At 49.8% G+C, this 20,181-nt stretch overlaps 1 protein-coding gene across 1 annotated transcript in view; it reads right to left on the bottom strand.

The window, feature by feature from the left end:
• katnip (katanin interacting protein) overlaps positions 1-20,181 on the bottom strand; it is an 86,655-nt gene that overhangs the window by 56,874 nt on the left and 9,600 nt on the right. Inside the window, 8 exon segments of the mRNA XM_084323680.1 lie at positions 108-256; positions 10,271-10,399; positions 13,391-13,673; positions 15,885-16,004; positions 17,158-17,259; positions 17,366-17,475; positions 18,017-18,201; positions 19,913-20,001. Of these exon segments, the coding sequence (XP_084179806.1) occupies positions 108-256; positions 10,271-10,399; positions 13,391-13,673; positions 15,885-16,004; positions 17,158-17,259; positions 17,366-17,475; positions 18,017-18,201; positions 19,913-20,001 (1,167 nt within the window).

The following is a 20,181-nucleotide window of genomic DNA, read 5'->3' as shown; positions in this document are numbered from 1 at the left end:
ATGTGCAGGTGTATAAGCCAGTATATGAGGGGTTGTGTACCTTATATGTGACAAATAAAAACAAAACTTGAAAAGCAGATGGGGGGGGGGGGGGGGGGGCTTCTGACCGTGGTTGGGCTGAAGGAGGGGCTGTGCAGGGAGCTGTTCTCCCTCTGCAGGGCCTGGAGCACCAGGCACGCCGTGTCCTCAGAGTCCCGCTCGCCGCGGGACACCTTCCTGCTCGCAGACAGGGGGCGCTCCGCGTGACTCGCCGGCCCTGAGGGTTTAGAATAGAATAGAAATACTTGAATCATCCCGAGGGGGAATCTGACACCACAAATCGCTCACATATATAAAAGGTTACTGTTGTGAAGGGCCAGATTAAACCGAATATATATATTTATTTATATATATATATTTAATTGTATTTGTATATTCTCTAATATTCCTGATATCCCTTGTATATTCCTTGTACAATATGCATTGAATATCCATTCTAGCCTACTGAACATCCCATAATAGTCTCCATTCTACTATTGGTCGAGACCTTGGTGCCAGGCTGCCATACCCCTCAGACCCAGTTCAAACGTACCGCTCGACATGTACGAACAAGTCCTAGTTCCGCGTAGGAATTTGGCTACCGCACCACTAATGGGACTATTTGTTCATAGTGCGTATATATACTGCGCTACTAAAGTAGGACTTTCTTTTCAGTCCAGTTTCTTACCCTCCAATAGAGTCACAGACGTAAAGCCTCCCCGCGACGCCACGTGTGGGAGTAAGGCCAAGTTCGCCTACCATCGGTATTGAGACATCGTGTATATTAATATTTGAATAGTCATATTTGGCACTATATCGTCGAGTTGGACGTAGTCTATTAAGCTAATAATAGTCTGTTAATATATAGTGCTTCGTGCGGTGAGAATACTACCGTAGTCAGTGCCCACATCGTTTCGGGCAGAGAACTGGCTGCTTACCCAGGGTGGTTGACCCTATGTGAAGCTGCACCCGAGGAGCCCCAGAGCCGACGAGCGAGTGGACCTGTATACCGGATTATTCTACCGACGACAGCCCGCCTTCCCAGGCACGGATTATGCTTTGGATACTTTGATTATTCCATGGATAAAGACCCCCGACACTGCCGTGTGTTGGAACCCCCCCCCTGGAGAGGACGCAAGGTGAGGAGACGCTCTGCAAGACGAGGTCGCTTCACGTCTCTCCCCCGTGGACCGGAGAGAGCCGGCCCACAAAGAGTCCACCTGCTTTCATCTGTGGTCCAAGGATCGCCGGCGCATTGAACGGCACTACAGTGGGTTCACCTGGGATACCCTTGGCCGGACGAGGCAGCCGGATTCTACCCCCCCCCCCCTCCTACTCCTGTCGGCTTACAAGCGACCGGATTAACCCCCTCTAGTGTATCTAGTATAATCATTAAAGTATCATTGCTGTTATTCCTTAACTATTCCAGGTCGTATATTTACCACCTGCGCCTTCAGAGATTGGACATTCTCTATTGATATACCGACGAATACTCCTTGCCATAAAAGTGCATACTATTTCAATTCATAAATGTAATTAAGTGATTAAGTGCTTATTCTACACACCATCGCTGTGTAGAAATAAAGACCTGTTTCTAATTCGTACATTTGTGTTGGATCCGTTTCATCTACGTGAGAGTGTTCATGATAATATATTTATGCCGTGTACTGGGTGGCCGAATATTAAGTACAAAGGTAGTGGTAGTAAGTATCATATCTAGTAATACAGTCAGGGAATTGTACCCCTCAGTTACAATTGGTCCTTCGAGCCGGAGGGTAATTAGTGTAATATTAATATAGTGTTATTAATATTGAAATGGCCTATGATGAACACTCCACGAAACGATCCTCCTAACCAACGCCCGCAGCTGCGAACGACGGCTCCCTCAGTACTTAGAGGCTTACGCTGTCAGTCAACAACCTAGTCTTCTACTAACAGTAAACGCGGTAAAACTAGAAAGTAAAAGTATGTCTAACCCCAACGCCCAGACTACCCCGACCATAGAGGCCCCTACGGGCTCTAATGTAACTGACCAAGTTCACGGTGGGGACCAGTGGGAACCAGACATGACTTCACACCCCGCCAGTACTGAAGAAGTAGTCCCTGATGAGTCCCGGGAGGAATACAACGCTACCGAGAGAGAACTCGGCACGGAAGAAGACGGGGAGAGCACCGTGGAGATAGAACTCCAAGGCTCCGCAAGGAGTACCCCGAGGGAAGGCTCCCCTATACAACCGCCTTCTCCCAGCGAGGCAGAGAGGACCCTACAGCAGGCCTTCCTCATCAGCCTGAACGCCGCTGCTGAACGCGACCGACTGCAGATCCAGCAGCGAAGCGAACACGAGCAGATACGTCTAGAAATAAGACGCATTCAGATGGAAGAGAATGTGGCCCGAGAACGAGCCGGTGCTCAACGGGACGCAGCGCGCGACAGACAGCAGTCGCAACTAATAGAACAGCTGATCAGACGGACAACACCCTCTCCCTCCGCCAGAGGCTCCAGGAACTCGTCTAGACACACCTCCAGGGCGGCATCCCCTAGCCGAGTAAACAACCCTGAACTTGACCAACAGACGAGGTCTATACCCCCCACAGACCACCTCCCCCCACCGGTCCAAGCGAGACCTAGCAACCGGGAAGGAGCAGCATATCCTGTGGAGAGGCTAAACCAGAGACTACAAGCACTGGATGACCTAACTGAAGACGAAGAGGAAGAGGAGGAGAACCACGCCCGAAGACAGCACAGTACTCTACCGGACCAGGAGGTCCGGTACAGCCCAGGCTATACTCCCGCGGAGCTGCGCTACAGACCCCCGACTCTATACACGGGTGAGCACGACGCACGACCCGCACCGAGGAACAGCACCTGGACAAGCGGGCCATGGTACACTGCCGGTACCAGCCCATACCAAGGAGCGGGAGGAGACTCGCCTAGGAGGCCTCTCCCCCAACGCTCGCCGATGTATCCACAGTCAGCGTCATACATTGGCACGCCTATGGTACCCGACTTCACCCAAGAGAACCGGGCCCAGTATACAGAACTCCGCATGTGTCTGGAGACCATGTTGGTGGATGTATTGGATGAACGCCACAAATACGCCATCCTACTGAAGCACTTAAAGGTACCCCACGCACATAATATAGCGCTCGCCTACGCGACTTCCACCACCCCATACACAGCAGCGCTGGTAGCATTGGACCAGAGGTATGGGCGCATATGGGATTACGTGATCCAGGAGATCCGACACATCGACCGCTTACCCCCAGCAATAGACAATCGAGCACTGGACGACCTGTCCATCAGAGTGCAGTCCCTGGTAGGGATGTTGGGAGCGCAAAGAGAGAAGGGGAGGCATGAACTTTACGCCAACTCAAATGTGGAAAGGATCCTGGAGAAGCTGCCGCCCGCTCGTCAGGAGCGCTTTAGGCGGCAGAGGGACCACAGAGACCCGAATGGCCCCGAACCGAACCTCCTCGATCTAGCAGACTTCCTGGCGAGAGAAGTCAGCAGCCTACGGCTTGATACATTCGGACGGAGCACCCCTGGCTCCAGAGAAGGAACCAGACGACTAAATGATGGAAGAAGATCGGTGACTGTGATGCACCAATCGGAGTCAGTACCGAGCAGCAGGAGCCACAGTACCCCCTCCAGAACGGAGAAGTGGAAGATAGTGTGCCCCTACTGTGAGAAAGAACACTGGCTAGCGCAATGTGACTCCTTCCCCAAGCTGAACGCGGAGGAAGCAGGTCAATGGATAAAGTCTAACAAGCGCTGTTTTCGCTGTGCGCGCTCACACATGGCAGCCGAATGCCGCTTAAAGAAAAGGTGCACCAAGTGCGATGGAGCCCATCTGGACATACTTCACGACAGTAACAGACGGCGCCCTTCACCTGCACCATCCAGCCGCAAAGCGAGCGTCATGTACATCGATCCCGCCAGCAGCAGTGGAGCCCGAGTACTCCTAAAAGTAGTGCGTGTGACACTAAGCTACCAGAATAAAGTCCTGGACACTTACGCCGTCCTCGATGACGGGTCAGAGAAGACCCTGCTGCTCGCCTCCGCTGCGGCCCAGCTAGGGCTGCGGGGAAGCGAAACCCAAATGACAATTCGGACAATAAGACGAGATTTGAAGACGATAAAGGGCGAGAATGTCTCATTCTCTATCGCAGCAAGCGGCCAGCCTGAGCGACGGTACCAGATTGCAGACGCTTTCACCAGCCAAGAAATAGGACTGTCGCGGTACACATACCCCGTCGCCAAGCTGATGGAGAAATATGCACATCTGCGCAAGTTACCGATCCCGCTCATAGACAATGCTATGCCGACCCTGTTGATAGGCTCCGACCATGCAGACCTCATTGTCCCGATAGACCGGGTTCATACCGGACCCCGAGGCTGCACTGCAGCAGTCGAGACCCGTTTGGGATGGACTCTCCAAGGCCCGCTCGCCAAATCTCTCAACCGAAGTACAGCCACTAGATGTCTCCACTCCCGAGTCACAGAGGGAGAAACCGCACTCCTGCAACACGTAGAGCGGCTATGGACCTCGGAACAAATGCCCTTTAAGAACGGAAAGAAAGACATTCGCTCTAAAGATGACATTTACGCAATTCACCTCCTCGAGACAGGGACCAAGAGAGTCCCGGTCAACGGCGTGTTGAGATGCGCCACGCCACTCCTGCGGCGAGAAGGAATGCCTACTTTCCACGCCAAGACAGACGCCACAGAACGGTACCTGCTGAACACGGAGCGGCGCTTAGCCAAGAACCCCGCCCAAGAGAGTGTATACCGCGCTGAGATTGAGAAGCTCATCACAGCGGGACACGTCACAAAGATGGACATTAAAGAGGCTGACCAGACCACTGAATCGTGGTACGTGCCCCACCACAAGGTCCATCACAACGGTAAAGACCGCATAGTATTTAACTGCAGCTACCAGATCGGATCCCAAAATCTGAATAAAGAGTTACTGCCCGGTCCCACACTCGGCCCCTCCCTACTCGGCGTTCTACTCCGCTTCCGCCAGGAAAAGGTGGCCATCAGCGGGGACATTAAAGGAATGTTCCTGCAGGTGAGATTAGTAGAGGCGGACAAGCCCCTGTTACGGTTCCTATGGAGAGAGAAGCCAGGAGATGAGCACCCAGCCATCTACCAATGGGAAGTCCTCCCCTTCGGAACGACGTGCAGCCCCTGCTGTGCGACATTTGCACTACAGAAACATGTAGCAGAGGACCCAGCAGCGGACGAAGAGGTCCGACACAGCGTAAAGAACAGCTTCTACGTAGACAACTGTCTACAAAGCCCTTCAACCCAGGAAGAAGCCGAGGCTCTCCTGATTAAACTCCGCGCCTCATTGATCAAAGGCGGCTTTGATCTCAGGCAGTGGGCCAGCAGCGATCCGCAAGTACTCCGCAGCCTCTCCTCCGAGGACAAGGCAGCCAGCAGCGAGACCTGGATGGCTACAATCCCGGGAGAAGCCCAGGAGATGACCCTGGGATTGGTGTGGCGATTCAAAACAGATTCGCTTCACTACAGACACAAGCCCCTGACTACGGAGCAGGGAAGGCCGGCGGCGGCGCCGACCACCAGACGGAGTGTGTACACAACACTCGCCCGACAATATGACCCGCTAGGATGTATTCTACCGTACACCACCAGGGCAAAAATGATTGTACGAGCATTGTGGGACAAGGACCAGGGCTGGGACGATCCCATTCCCGCACACCTTGCATCCACCTGGAGAGAGTGGGAGATGGAGCTCCACTCACTCCCAGGCGTTAATATGCGCCGAAGCTACTTCCCACCCACGGTGAGGCCAGAGACATGTAAAATGGACTTACACGTCTTCAGTGACGCCTCAGAGGTTGCATACGGATCAGTAGCCTACTTGCGGGCCCAAGACCAGGGGGGAGAGATCTACACAGCATTTGTCCTCGCCCGCTCGAGAATAGCCCCACGCAAGCAACAATCTATCCCACGTCTAGAGCTCTGCGCAGCCCTAGCCGGAGCGCACCTAGCCACGCTCATCCAACGTGAGCTCACCATACCGGTGTCTAGAACAATCCTGTGGTCAGATTCCACGACGGTACTCGCCTGGATCAAATCGGACTCATGCAAGTACAAAGTCTTCGTGGGAGTCAGAGTCACCGAGATTCAAGACTTAACCGAAGAGTTAACCGGAGAAACAGAGTGGCGCTACGTTGATACAAAACAGAACCCAGCTGACGTCATCACCCGGGGGATGCCCCTGGATGACCTCACCCGTCGCAATGTCTACAGTGACGGCCCCGCATTCCTAAGACTCCCGGAAGGACAGTGGCCCATGCCTATCCTGAGGGAAGCAAGTCCAGAGGAGGTGGAAATTAAGAAGTCTGTGTTCTGTGGATTGAGCACCGTAGCCTCCACCGACCCTAACATAGACGATTGCACGTCCATAGAGTGCACAACAAAGAACATTCCTGCGGTACCACCCGGAGTGCAAGTCCCCCGCTGATATGTCAGCAGCTAACTACGAGGAAGCAGAATTGCTTCTACTGCAGCGAGCCCAGAGATACTCGTTCCCCGATGAATTGGCCTGTCTACAGGGAGGAAAGCCCGTCCCATCCGACAGCAGATTAATTCACCTGGCCCCCGAGAGCGACGCTCACACCCTCATCAGAGTGGGTGGTCGCCTACGCAGAGCCCCCAATCTACCGGATGACATTAAATACCCGATCGTATTGAACAGCCGACACAAGGTCACAGAGCTGATTATAAAGAAATACGATGAGGATGTACATCACGCAGGAGCAGAAAGAGTCTTCGCGGAAATCAGACGTCGTTACTGGATCCTACAAGGAAGAGAGGCGGTACGACGCTTCCAGCGAACATGTCTAGACTGCCGCAAGTGGCGCGCGCAGCCCAGCATACCAAGGATGGCTGACCTTCCTCCATGTCGCCTCCGAATCGGTGACAAGCCATTCCACTCAACGGGTATGGACTGCTTTGGCCCGCTGCACATAAAGAAAGGAAGAGGAACCGAGAAGCGGTGGGGTATTGTATTCAAATGCATGACCACCAGAGCGATACACATCAAGCTTCTCCCGACCATGAGCACAGACTCATTCCTTATGGCCTTCCGTAGATTCACATCACGGAAAGGAAGACCGTCTACCCTATTGTCCGATCATGGGACAAACTTCAAAGGCGGCGAAAGAGAGCTGAGAGAGAGCTTCCAAGCTATGGGCCCAGAACTTAAGACCCACCTCGCTCCAGCACAGGTTGATTTCCAATTCAACCCCCCAAACGCACCCCACTTCGGTGGCACTTGGGAACGAGAAGTGCGCTCCATAAAGACAGCCCTGTACGCAGTACTTGGGGCCCAGACTGTGGCGGAAGAAGTCCTAATGACAGTCCTCACGGAGATTGAGGGAGTACTTAACTCGAAGCCCCTCGGATATGTCTCCAGTGATGTGGCGGATATCGACCCAGTTACCCCCAACACACTCCTGATGGGGCGGCTAGATCCTGCATTACCACAGACAATGTACCGGCCTGAAGAAGCGAACGGCCGACGAATGTGGAGGTACAGCCAAGTATTAGCCGACAAGTTTTGGAACAGTTTCCTACTGCACTACCTACCGTCTCTACAGACCCGCCAGAAGTGGGTAAAGGAGAGAGACAATTTGACAGAAGGAACAGTCGTCATGATTATTGATCAATCACTGCCCAGAGCTATGTGGCCGGCCGGCCGCGTAAGCAAAGTGATCACCGGTGCCGACGGCAAGGTCCGAGCAGCTGAAGTGCTCGTCCAGGGTCGCACTTACACCCGTCCCGTGGCAAGGCTCATAGAACTGCCTCGACTCCCAGACACAATCGATGATGACCATGACCCTACAACCCTATGACTTTGTGAAGTTGACTGACCCCTACAGCAAACCCTTATGTGTAAATAGACAACGCGATTAATCTGTCTCTGTTTAACTGATTAGGTCTGGGACCTATTCAGGGGGTGGCTGTTGTGAAGGGCCAGATTAAACCGAATATATATATTTATTTATATATATATATTTAATTGTATTTGTATATTCTCTAATATTCCCTGATATCCCTTGTATATTCCTTGTACAATATGCATTGAATATCCATTCTAGCCTACTGAACATCCCATAATAGTCTCCATTCTACTATTGGTCGAGACCTTGGTGCCAGGCTGCCATACCCCTCAGACCCAGTTCAAACGTACCGCTCGACATGTACGAACAAGTCCTAGTTCCGCGTAGGAATTTGGCTACCGCACCACTAATGGGACTATTTGTTCATAGTGCGTATATATACTGCGCTACTAAAGTAGGACTTTCTTTTCAGTCCAGTTTCTTACCCTCCAATAGAGTCACAGACGTAAAGCCTCCCCGCGACGCCACGTGTGGGAGTAAGGCCAAGTTCGCCTACCATCGGTATTGAGACATCGTGTATATTAATATTTGAATAGTCATATTTGGCACTATATCGTCGAGTTGGACGTAGTCTATTAAGCTAATAATAGTCTGTTAATATATAGTGCTTCGTGCGGTGAGAATACTACCGTAGTCAGTGCCCCATCGTTTCGGGCAGAGAACTGGCTGCTTACCCAGGGTGGTTGACCCTATGTGAAGCTGCACCCGAGGAGCCCCAGAGCCGACGAGCGAGTGGACCTGTATACCGGATTATTCTACCGACGACAGCCCGCCTTCCCAGGCACGGATTATGCTTTGGATACTTTGATTATTCCATGGATAAAGACCCCCGACACTGCCGTGTGTTGGAACCCCCCCCCCCTGGAGAGGACGCAAGGTGAGGAGACGCTCTGCAAGACGAGGTCGCTTCACGTCTCTCCCCCGTGGACCGGAGAGAGCCGGCCCACAAAGAGTCCACCTGCTTTCATCTGTGGTCCAAGGATCGCCGGCGCATTGAACGGCACTACAGTGGGTTCACCTGGGATACCCTTGGCCGGACGAGGCAGCCGGATTCTACCCCCCCCCCCCCTCCTACTCCTGTCGGCTTACAAGCGACCGGATTAACCCCCTCTAGTGTATCTAGTATAATCATTAAAGTATCATTGCTGTTATTCCTTAACTATTCCAGGTCGTATATTTACCACCTGCGCCTTCAGAGATTGGACATTCTCTATTGATATACCGACGAATACTCCTTGCCATAAAAGTGCATACTATTTCAATTCATAAATGTAATTAAGTGATTAAGTGCTTATTCTACACACCATCGCTGTGTAGAAATAAAGACCTGTTTCTAATTCGTACATTTGTGTTGGATCCGTTTCATCTACGTGAGAGTGTTCATGATAATATATTTATGCCGTGTACTGGGTGGCCGAATATTAAGTACAAAGGTAGTGGTAGTAAGTATCATATCTAGTAATACAGTCAGGGAATTGTACCCCTCAGTTACAGTTACTCTTGATCAAACAAAGATGAATGTCCCTATTGGGATTAATAAAGTGCAAATCTAACTTTCACCAAACAGGCATAAGTTGTAAAGTGCTTATAAAAGCGTTGATAAAAGCACTATACAGTATAAATGCAGTCCACTTACCATTCCATTTATTATCCTGCCTGTACCCCCCCCCCCCCTCCCCCGTGCTGCTATGACCCCCCCAAATTTCCCAAAGGGGATCAATAAACATGCATCTTAATAAGTAATAATTGCAATGAGGTTTGCCATAGTACCACCAATTATACAATGTATCACCAATTATACAGCAGTACATTTTTAAACATCGTCCTAAATCATGAAAAACAAATTGTCTAAGAATAAGAATAAAATAGGCCTAAGAATAAGATAATAATAATAGAGTACGGACCGGGATTCACATTTCGTATGTTATGTATATACATTCTAGTATAAAATATACAGTAGAAAATATACAGTAAAAATACACAGAAGTCTACAGTAAGTGTAATATTGAACAGTGTTGTTTTAAAAGTAAAAGTCCAGGAAGATGGTAACTGTCACCCTGTGCTCAGTGATGCAGTGTAAAGTCTGAAGGCTGTCGGAATGAAGGACTTCCTGTGCCGTTCAGTGCCGCATCTTGGGAGTTAGTCTACTGTGTACTCTCATTCTCATTTTAGATTTTTGACTACCTAAATGTTTATTGTGAGCGATCTGTGGTGCTGAATTTCCCTCGGGATCAATAAAGTACTTCCATTCTATTCTATTAACACAAAAGGTCCTAGAAGATGCATCACAGTGACGTGCAAACGAGGTAAGACTTACTCTGCCAATCCATGCCCTCTAAAGGTGGTCTGTCGAGTGTTTTGCTCTTCACCAACGCAGGCCTGGCGGGGGTGCAGGCCTCGGCGCCATCTCTCCTCTTGGCCGACGGGGAGCGTTCGATCTTACGACCTGAAACACGGAGAGGAACTCAGGATCACTGGAACAAGGCGGGAGGGGGAATCCTCAAGTAACTGTACACACGGGCCGACCAATCAATGACCGGATCGCAGATTACCTCACCGACGGAACACAATATGGCAGCCGCTGGTGAGCAACACCGGTATATTATGTATATTTTATTGCCTATATTTATCAAGAGTAACGTATAATATAACCGATATATACAGACCCTCATCTGCACCTTTGTTCACACCATTTATTTTTCTCATATTTCTATATTCAGTTAATTATATTGCTTACACGGTTTATTTTTTCCTCATATTTCTATCCCTATATTTATGTCTTTCTACTATTACCCTGCCCATACCTGTACCCCCCCCCCCCCGCCCCCATGCTGCTATGACGCCCAGAATTTCCCCAAGGAGATCAATAAAAGGAATATCTTATCTCGTCTTGATGGAAACGCCATTTCACCGTGCGCAGAGATAACGGCATGTAGTCTCCTACCTGTATACGTCATGTGCTGACTGACTCCTCCCCTAAGGAGGAGAAGAGGCTCTTGGCTGCTCTCTGCCTGTATACGTCATGTGCTGACTGACTCCTCCCCTAAGGAGGAGAAGAGGCTCTTGGCTGCTCTCTGCCTGTATACGTCATGTGCTGACTGACTCCTCCCCTAAGGAGGAGACGAGGCTCTTGGCTGCTCTCTCTGCCTGTATACGTCATGTGCTGACTGACTCCTCCCCTAAGGAGGAGAAGAGGCTCTTGGCTGCTCTCTCTGCCTGTATACGTCATGTGCTGACTGACTCCTCCCCTAAGGAGGAGAAGAGGCTCTTGGCTGCTCTCTGCCTGTATACGTCATGTGCTGACTGACTCCTCCCCTAAGGAGGAGAAGAGGCTCTTGGCTGCTCTCTGCCTGTATACGTCATGTGCTGACTGACTCCTCCCCTAAGGAGGAGAAGAGGCTCTTGGCTGCTCTCTCTGCCTGTATACATCATGTGCTGACTGACTCCTCCCCTAAGGAGGAGAAGAGGCTCTTGGCTGCTCTCTCTGCCTGTATACGTCATGTGCTGACTGACTCCTCCCCTAAGGAGGAGAAGAGGCTCTTGGCTGCTCTCTCTGCCTGTATACGTCATGTGCTGACTGACTCCTCCCCTAAGGAGGAGAAGAGGCTCTTGGCTGCTCTCTCTGCCTGTATGTGCTGACTGACTCCTCCCCTAAGGAGGAGAAGAGGCTCTTGGCTGCTCTCTCTGCCTGTATACGTCATGTGCTGACTGACTCCTCCCCTAAGGAGGAGAAGAGGCTCTTGGCTGCTCTCTCTGCCTGTATACATCTGGGCTGCACGATTTTTGGAAATAATCTAATTGCGATTTTTCTGACAGATATTGCGATTGCGATAAAATTTGCGATTATAATTTTTTTTTTTTTACAGCCCCACAGAGGTTTATTGTAAAATGCGGCTTGCATCTGGCCTACGCGGTGGGTCTTTTCGGGACACCGAGCCTGAAAATGTTTCTTTTTACCTGGGAATCGATACCGGTACCCAACGGTACCTTTTTTTCTGTACTTTACTCTCCCTCTCTGAAGTCTAAACTTCACAACACACAATCTAAAACCCCTTACCTCCCTCTCCCAAACCGATCTTGTATCGCAATGGGACTTCCTGGTTAAATAAATAAAAAATAAAAAAATATTGCGATTATAAAAAAAAATTGCGATTTGCTAATTGAATCATTCCAAATCGCGATTTCGATTTAAAATCGATTAATCGTTCAGCCCTATACGTCATGTGCTGACCTCCCCTAAGGAGGAGAAGAGGCTCTTGGCTGCTCTCTCTGCCTGTATACGTCATGTGCTGATGAGGCAGATAAAAGGAGGCGGAGCCAGAAACCACTCTGGTCAATTAAGACTCATCCCGGAAAATCAATAAAGAGAATCCGGGGGGGGGGGGGGGCGACAGTGGCTCGGGAGGTAGAGCGGTCGTCTGGTAATCGGAAGGTTCCCGGTTCGATTCCCGCTCCGCCTCCCGGGGGCAGCGTGTCGAAGTGTCCTTGAGCAAGACACTTAACCCCCTAACTGCTCCAGATGAGCAGGTTGGGCACCTCTGCTGTCGGTGTGTGAATGTGTGAGTGAATGGGTACAAATGTGAGGAACAAAAATTGTAAAGCGCTTTGGATAAAAGCTGTTATATAAGATAAGATGATCCTTTATTGATCCCCTTGGGGAGATTCTGGGCGTCAAAGCATCATGGGGGGGGGATGCAGGTACAGGGGGGGGGGTGCATAGTTTCTCAGTCCTATATACACTATAGGTACACTTAAGGGGAACTATCTTATAAATGGCCTTTTTCAGTGTTTAGCATTGTTTCCTAGCTATGTGGACTTATATTAATATGATCTATGTCTCTAATTCTCATATTGGCGCATTCTTCCAATTCTCCTCTCACAATATTCACCCTCACTGAACTGAGTCATCTGAAAATGTGCTGATCTGTGATGTCAGAGAGACTCCGCTGCATGATAATGTTCAGGCGAGGCAGTGGTTTACCATTGTGGTTGGAGCCCAGGCTCAAAACGGCTTAAGATCTTGAGGTAGAAAAATGCTGTTTTTGAGGACTTGATTAGAAATACAAAACAATGAATTAAAAAAAAAATAAAAAATTACAGAGGTGTTCCATAAACTCACAGGAATTGTGTAAAAGTGCCCAAATAGTGAAAGAAATAGTAAAATAGTTCCCCTTTAAAGTATATAAACGCACCATTTAGAATAGAATAGAATATAAGTACTTTATTGATCCCGAAGGAAATTCAGCACCACAGGATGCAATGAACATTCAGGTAGTCAAAAATCTAAAATAAATCAAAAATAAGAATAAGAGTACAGTCAGAGAAATACATTCTAAAATATGTATCTATATACATTCTAAAATATACAGTCAAAAAATACACAGTAATATACGGTACAACATTTAGAATCCCTGGTACGGGAACGCGAAGGCCTTACCTTGCGGCGAGGGCCCAAAGTCCAGCACGATGAGGTCGGCGTGGGGGGAGGCGGCGGGCCGCGCCGGGCGCTGCTGGGCGAAGGAGGTGACGTGGGAGGTCTTGCCGGGGGCGGAGGAAGAGGAGGAGGAGGAGGAGGAGGACTGGGGAAGCCCCAGCTCCTCCAGGCTCTCGGTGCTCTCCTCCCTCTCCATCTGCTCCTCCACCCACTCCTCGTCCGACTCCTCCCCCGCCGAGTCCCGGCTGCCGCGGCGCATGCTGGCCTCCAGGCTCCGGCGCAGCACCTGGAGGTCAGCGTTAAAAAAACACGCTCAGGTTAGGGCTGGGCGATATGGCCAAAAATGTTATCTCCGATGTTTTCACACCACATCCGATTTACGATTTTTATTGTTTTTTTCTCTCTTAAAAACTAGAAACGCCAAGGAACTCGTTCAAATAAGCTTTGTTTTTATTCGACACAAAAAGAAATCAAACCAAGATGAATTTCCCTATTGGGATTGAAGTGCAAACCTAACTTTGACCAATCTTAGTTCACCTAAAAAAAATACAAATAATAATATATATAATATATATATAAAAGGTTACTCTTGATCAAACAAAGATGAATGTCCCTATTGGGATTAATAAAGTGCAAATCTAACTTTCACCAAACATCACTTTTTGTCAAATAAAAAGGGGACTCTTTCATTTTTAAACATCGTCCTAAATCATGAATTCGAATTAATAGATAAGATCGATTTATCGCCCAGCCCTAGCTCAGGTTGGGAGTCCGATTTTATGCCTATGTCTTATTTTGCAAGTGAATGTGAGGCATAAGTTGTAAAGCGCTTATAAAAGTGTTGATAAAAGCACTATACAGTATAAATGCAGTCCACTTACCATTCCATCTATTATCCTGCCTGTACCCCCCCCCCCTCCCCCGTGCTGCTATGACCCCCGAATTTCCCCAAGGGGATCAATAAACATGCATCTTAATAAGTAATAATTGCAATGAGGTTTGCCATAGTACCACCAATTATACAATGTATCACCAATTATACAATGTATCATGTATCACCAGTTATACAATATACCATGGATCACCAATTATACAATAATAATGTATCATGTATGTAAGGGATAATGTATAGCTACGAGGTCATTGTCGCAAAATAATTGACCGACACCGAGTTTAAAATACCAAGGCGCAGCGCCGAGGTGTTTTAAACGTCAGTGAAGGTCAATTATTTTGCGACAATGATCGAGTATAGCTATACATTATCCCGCTTATTACATGGCTAACTTACTAACAAATATACCTAATTCATTGTACACCATCGACAAGACGAGATCAAATGCAAACGCAGTTGTTCTGTGGCTCTGTCAGCCCAAATAAAGTGATTATTATTATCGGCAGTCGGCAGGTCTGTGGTCTGATTGCACTGATGACTGAGTGCAGCTGTGCATATGCTGAGCAGCACTGATACAGTGTTGTAGTGGGCTTGATTGCGAACAGCTGCGCACAGCGGTCATTATTGCTTGCAAGTTGGCAGAGGTCCGTTATCGTGTGATAACGGACCTCTGACGCGCGCTATTGACCAATCACAAGCAAGCATTTCGGCGATTGTGAAAACGCCATGTAATAACACCAGTTATACAATGTATCACCAATTAAACAATATATCATGCATCACCAATTATACAATGTATCACCAATTATACAATGTATCATGTATCACCAATTATACAATGTATCATGTATCACCAATTATACAATGTATCATGTATCACCAATTAAACAATATATCATGTATCACCAGTTATACAATGTATCATGTATCACCAATTATACAATATATCATGTATCACCAGTTATACAATGTATCATGTATCACCAGTTATACAATGTATCATGTATCACCAATTAAACAATATATCATGTATCACCAGTTATACAATGTATCATGTATCACCAGTTATACAATGTATCATGTATCACCAGTTATACAATGTATCATGTATCACCAGTTATACAATGTATCATGTATCACCAATTATACAACGTCTCATTTTATTCCTATATCCATTTTGTCTCTACATCACTGCTGTGAAGCACTTTGGGCTGTGATTCTTGTATGAAAGGTGCTGTACAGATAAAGTGTATTATTATTATTATTATTCCTTTCCACCCTCGGGAAAGGAATCCCAACCCGAGCGTGACCGTAGAAGAGCAAAATGGCTGCCGTGTAAATACGGTCAACATCTAAGAGCGCTCCCCCCCCCCACCCCCCTTCCCCCCGACACACACACGTTGACAGTTTGAGTACACATGGAGTCGACAATCCCTGATTTACACACGCAGCCCTGAGAGACATGAATTAACCGGCGTCAAGCGATCCAGAGTGGACGAGCCAGCCCTGGGAAGATGAAACATGTAAATGCTGTACATAACTCTTCCACCGCGACGGGGCCCCCACTAAAACAAAACATCAATCTGCCCCCCCGTCTGATCTCACCTTGACCTCCTCCAGGTTGAGCAGCACCTTCTCGCTGTGCTCGGGGGGGTCGGCCTGGCCCCCCTGGCCCCCCCGGCCCTCCGGCCTGAAGGAGTGCCTCGGGGAGTGGGGGCTGGACCTCTGGAGGAGGAGGAGGCGGCGGGGGAGGTGGGGGAGAGGAGGAGGAGGAGGTGGGAGTGGGGGAGGAGGAGGAGGGGGGAGAGGAGGAGGAGGAGGTGGGGGTGGGGGAGGAGGAGAGGAGGAGGAGGGGGAGAGGAGGAGGAGGAGGTGGGAGTGGGGGAGGAGGAGGAGGAGGCAGGGGGAGAGGAGGAGGAGGCGGGGGGAGAGGAGGAGGAGGCGGGGGGAGAGGAGGAGGAGGAGGCGGGGGGAGAGGAAGAGGAGGAGAGGAGGAGGAGGCGGGGGGAGAGGAAGAGGAGGAGAGGAGGAGGAGGCGGGGGGAGAGGAAGAGGAGGAGAGGAGGAGGAGGAGGTGGGGGAGGAGGAGGAGGGGGGAGGTGGGGGGAGAGGAGGAGGAGGAGGTGGGGGGAGAGGAGGAGGAGGAGGCGGGGGGAGAGGAAGAGGAGGAGAGGAGGAGGAGGCGGGGGGAGAGGAAGAGGAGGAGAGGAGGAGGGGGGAGAGGAGGAAAAGGAGGAGGCGGGGGGAGGTGGGGGGAGAGGAAGAGGAGGAGGTGGGGGAGGAGGAGGAGGGGGGAGAGGAAGAGGAGGAGAGGAGGAGGAGGCGGGGGGAGAGGAAGAGGAGGAGAGGAGAGGAGGAGGAGGAGGTGGGGGGAGAGGAGGAGGAGGTGGGGGAGGTGGGGGAGAGGAGGAGGAGGAGGAGGCGGGGGGAGAGGGAAGAGGAGGAGAGGAGGAGGAGGCGGGGGGAGAGGAAGAGGAGGAGGGAGGAGGAGGCGGTGGGGGAGGAGGAGGAGGGGGGAGAGGAGGAGGAGGAGGAGAGGAAGACAAGAGATGTTAAGTCATACAGGCAGCTGCTTCCGACACCACATGACCCATCCTCAGAGGAACCACACACACACACACACACACACACACACACACACACACACACACACACACACACACACACACACACACACACACACACACACACACACACACACACACACACACACACACACACACACACACACACACACACACACACACACACACACACACACACACACACACACACACACACACACACACACACACACACACACACACACACACACACACACACACACACACACACACACACACACACACACACACACACACACACACACACACTCGTACCTCCATGTCTAGGCTGTCATAAGTTTCGAAATCGTCAGAGTAGAGCTTTTCGGGGGATATTCTCAAACTGGACCCGTCCTCGTTTCGAATTCTGACGGAATCCTGCAGGGGGGAAAGGAAAGGAGGGGGGGAACCTCACGTCAACGAGTTAGTCTATATTTAAGGGTGGGGTGGGGGGGGGGAGGGGGCGGACAGCGTTTAGTCCCACCTGCACCCATTCTCTCCTCTGGACCTTGGCTGGCGCGGTGTTGCTCCGGTGCTGCGCGCGGCGGGCCCCTTCCTCCTCCGCTGGCCAGCGGGCGTCTCTCCGCGAGGAATCTGCCGACGAGTCAGAGAAGAAGAAGAAGAAGAAGAAGAAGAAGAAGAAGAAGAAGAAGAAGAAGAAGAAGAAGAAGAGAGGCGTGTGAAAGAGCGGCAGGCGGCGGGGAGCGCTCCCTCAGTGGGAATAAACTGTCAACACACACACAGATGGTCCAGAGCACACAGAGAGAGAGAGAGAGGAGAAAACTAAAAGAAACATGGCTGCCAGTTACAACTGTCACTATAATTTATTCAGCGGCTCCGCGCGCGGGGAGCGTACCATGGACATGACAGGCGGAGGGGTGGTTGGTGGGCGTTTAGCCTCTGTGCCACAGGGGCCTAAGGCCTGCGCTGGAGCAACTGGAGTAGGAGGGTACAAGGCCGTGCTCAAGCCTATAAATTCCTAAATAACCAAGGACGGCGTGCGTCTCCACTAGCACGGGAGATGCAGGAAAAAGATAACACACACACACACGCACAAGGCCGTTATATAAGAGCTTTTGGTTGGGTAGTGAGTCGTGACTGGCGGTTGTGTACTATGTGGTCCTGCGAAGCGTACCGGCTGTGTGCGCAGGTCTCTGGGCGGGTGGCGGCGGGGGGGAGGGGGAGGAGGAGCAGGACGGAGGCTTCGGCTGCTTGCCACAGGCCTCGGCGTTGGCCCCGTTGAAGTAGATGGAGAAGCCTTGCTCCAGCCGCTCCAGCTCGATCTGCCCGGGGTCTTTGGTCTTAAGGCGCTTCAGGACCCTGGAAGAGGGGCACAAGCACAGGCTCTCGAGTCACGACAACCCCACTGCACTGCCTTTTAGGGCTGTACCCAATGTCATTTTTTTTTTCTTTTTTTTCTGCTTTCAAAGCTTCTATTGAAGTATTCGAACGAAGCTTTGAATGTCTGTAGTCATATTTTATGATGTCATATCATGATATCATTATTCTAATACATTTATTAAGTGAGTATTTTTTTATTTATTTTTTTTATCCACTTGTTCTCCTTATTTTTAAATTTTTTTCTTTCATCCCAATTTCGTATATTCCAATTCTTCCCTCCCCTGTCTTGAACATTGCTAGACTATGCCTCCCACTGGTCGGCTGTAGTGAGGATAGAAGCCTTGCATCACGTGTCCCCTCCGGTACACGAGGAGGCAGCCTGTCGCATCTTTTCACCAGACAGCTCGAACTCTCAGTGGCGAGGAGTAACGCGTGGGAGGCTCACGCTGCCCCTGATACTTCCTGTTTCTGCTGTACAGGCGCACCAACCGACCTGTAGGAGTCGCTGTCCACAACGTCCAATCCCCACCCACCGGCTTTCCCACCCTCTAACACTGCCAATTGTGTTAGTATGACGACCGGCCAAGCCGGTAGCAACGCCGAGAGCTGGGCTCGATACCAGTATATCCTGCGTTAGTGGCGAGCGCCTTCTAATGAGTCTTTCTTTTAACTAAATCAACTTTCTTTATTGAATATAACTCATCAGTTTCGTCAACCTAAATAATCCAATAAGGGCACGGTTGGTATGAAAGTGATGGTGACGTCTTGATGGAGCGCCGAGCGCCAAGTAGATAGATAGATAGATAGATAGATAGATAGATAGATAGATAGATAGATAGATAGATAGATAGATAGATAGATAGATAGATAGATAGATAGATAGATAGATAGATAGATAGATAGATAAGATAGATAAGATAGATAAGATAGATAGGATAGATAGGATAGATAGGATAGATAGGATAGATAGGATAGATAGGATAGATAGATAGATAGATAGATACTTTATTAATCCCCTTGGGGAAATTCAGGGTATCTCACAGCTCACACAGTATACAGACATTGACAGTTCTCATTCAGTTGTTTCACGTTATGTCTGAAATGTGCATCATGAATTAAAAATAAGCACATGATAAAATTCAATTAAATCATATCTATCAATAAGAGCGTAATGAGATAAATGCAGGTGTATAAAACAAGTGTATAAAAACAGGTGTAAAAACTGGTGTAAAAACAGGTGTGTGGGGAACAGGGAACAGCTCAGAGGTCAAGGTCCCCCCCCCACTATATTGCGCTGTTGTACAGTCTGATGGCAGTGGGGACAAAGGACCTCCTGCTCAAAATCCAAAAGTTAGCAAGTAGACGGCGTGAGTGGGGAGACCGTACGTGGGGAGACCGTGTGCGTGGAGAGACCGTGCGTGGGGGAGGGAGACCGTGTGTGGGGAGAGAGACCGGCGTGCCTGTGTGCTCTTCTCGATTCGTGAGCCAAAGTTGGAGCTGGCTAATAATAATACGAAGCTTAAAAAAAAACAGGACGACACACGTTTTCCTCTCGTCTACAAATCTCTCCACACAACAAGGGGCTAATCTCAGTCCAATCGCGAGTGCCGCCTGCCGGGGTCGAGTGTCTCCCCCGTGTAACGCGACCGGCCGGCCTCTCCACGAACACCCCGTGCTGCTCACACTTCACCTGTTTCTGTGCTGGATGTCGATTAAATATTCATCCAAAGATTCTTCCACAGCAGAGGCAAGCTTCCCTTCTTGGCACCGCTGGCTCTCCTTCACACACACACGCGCGCGCACACACACACACACGCACACACACACACACACGCAAACCACAGAGTCAGCTAAGCCTACGTGTGGAACACTGGAATGCCATTTGACAGGTATTCATATAATCACATTTATGACTCTTGATTGAAGTCACAGGACAAGTACTGTCATTACTCAGGTCAT

Source organism: Notolepis coatsorum, assembly GCF_963971535.1.
Source record: "Notolepis coatsorum genome assembly, chromosome: 10".
NCBI classification, from domain to species: Eukaryota; Metazoa; Chordata; class Actinopteri; order Aulopiformes; family Paralepididae; genus Notolepis; species Notolepis coatsorum.
This window is presented reverse-complemented; position numbering and strand designations above follow the sequence as displayed.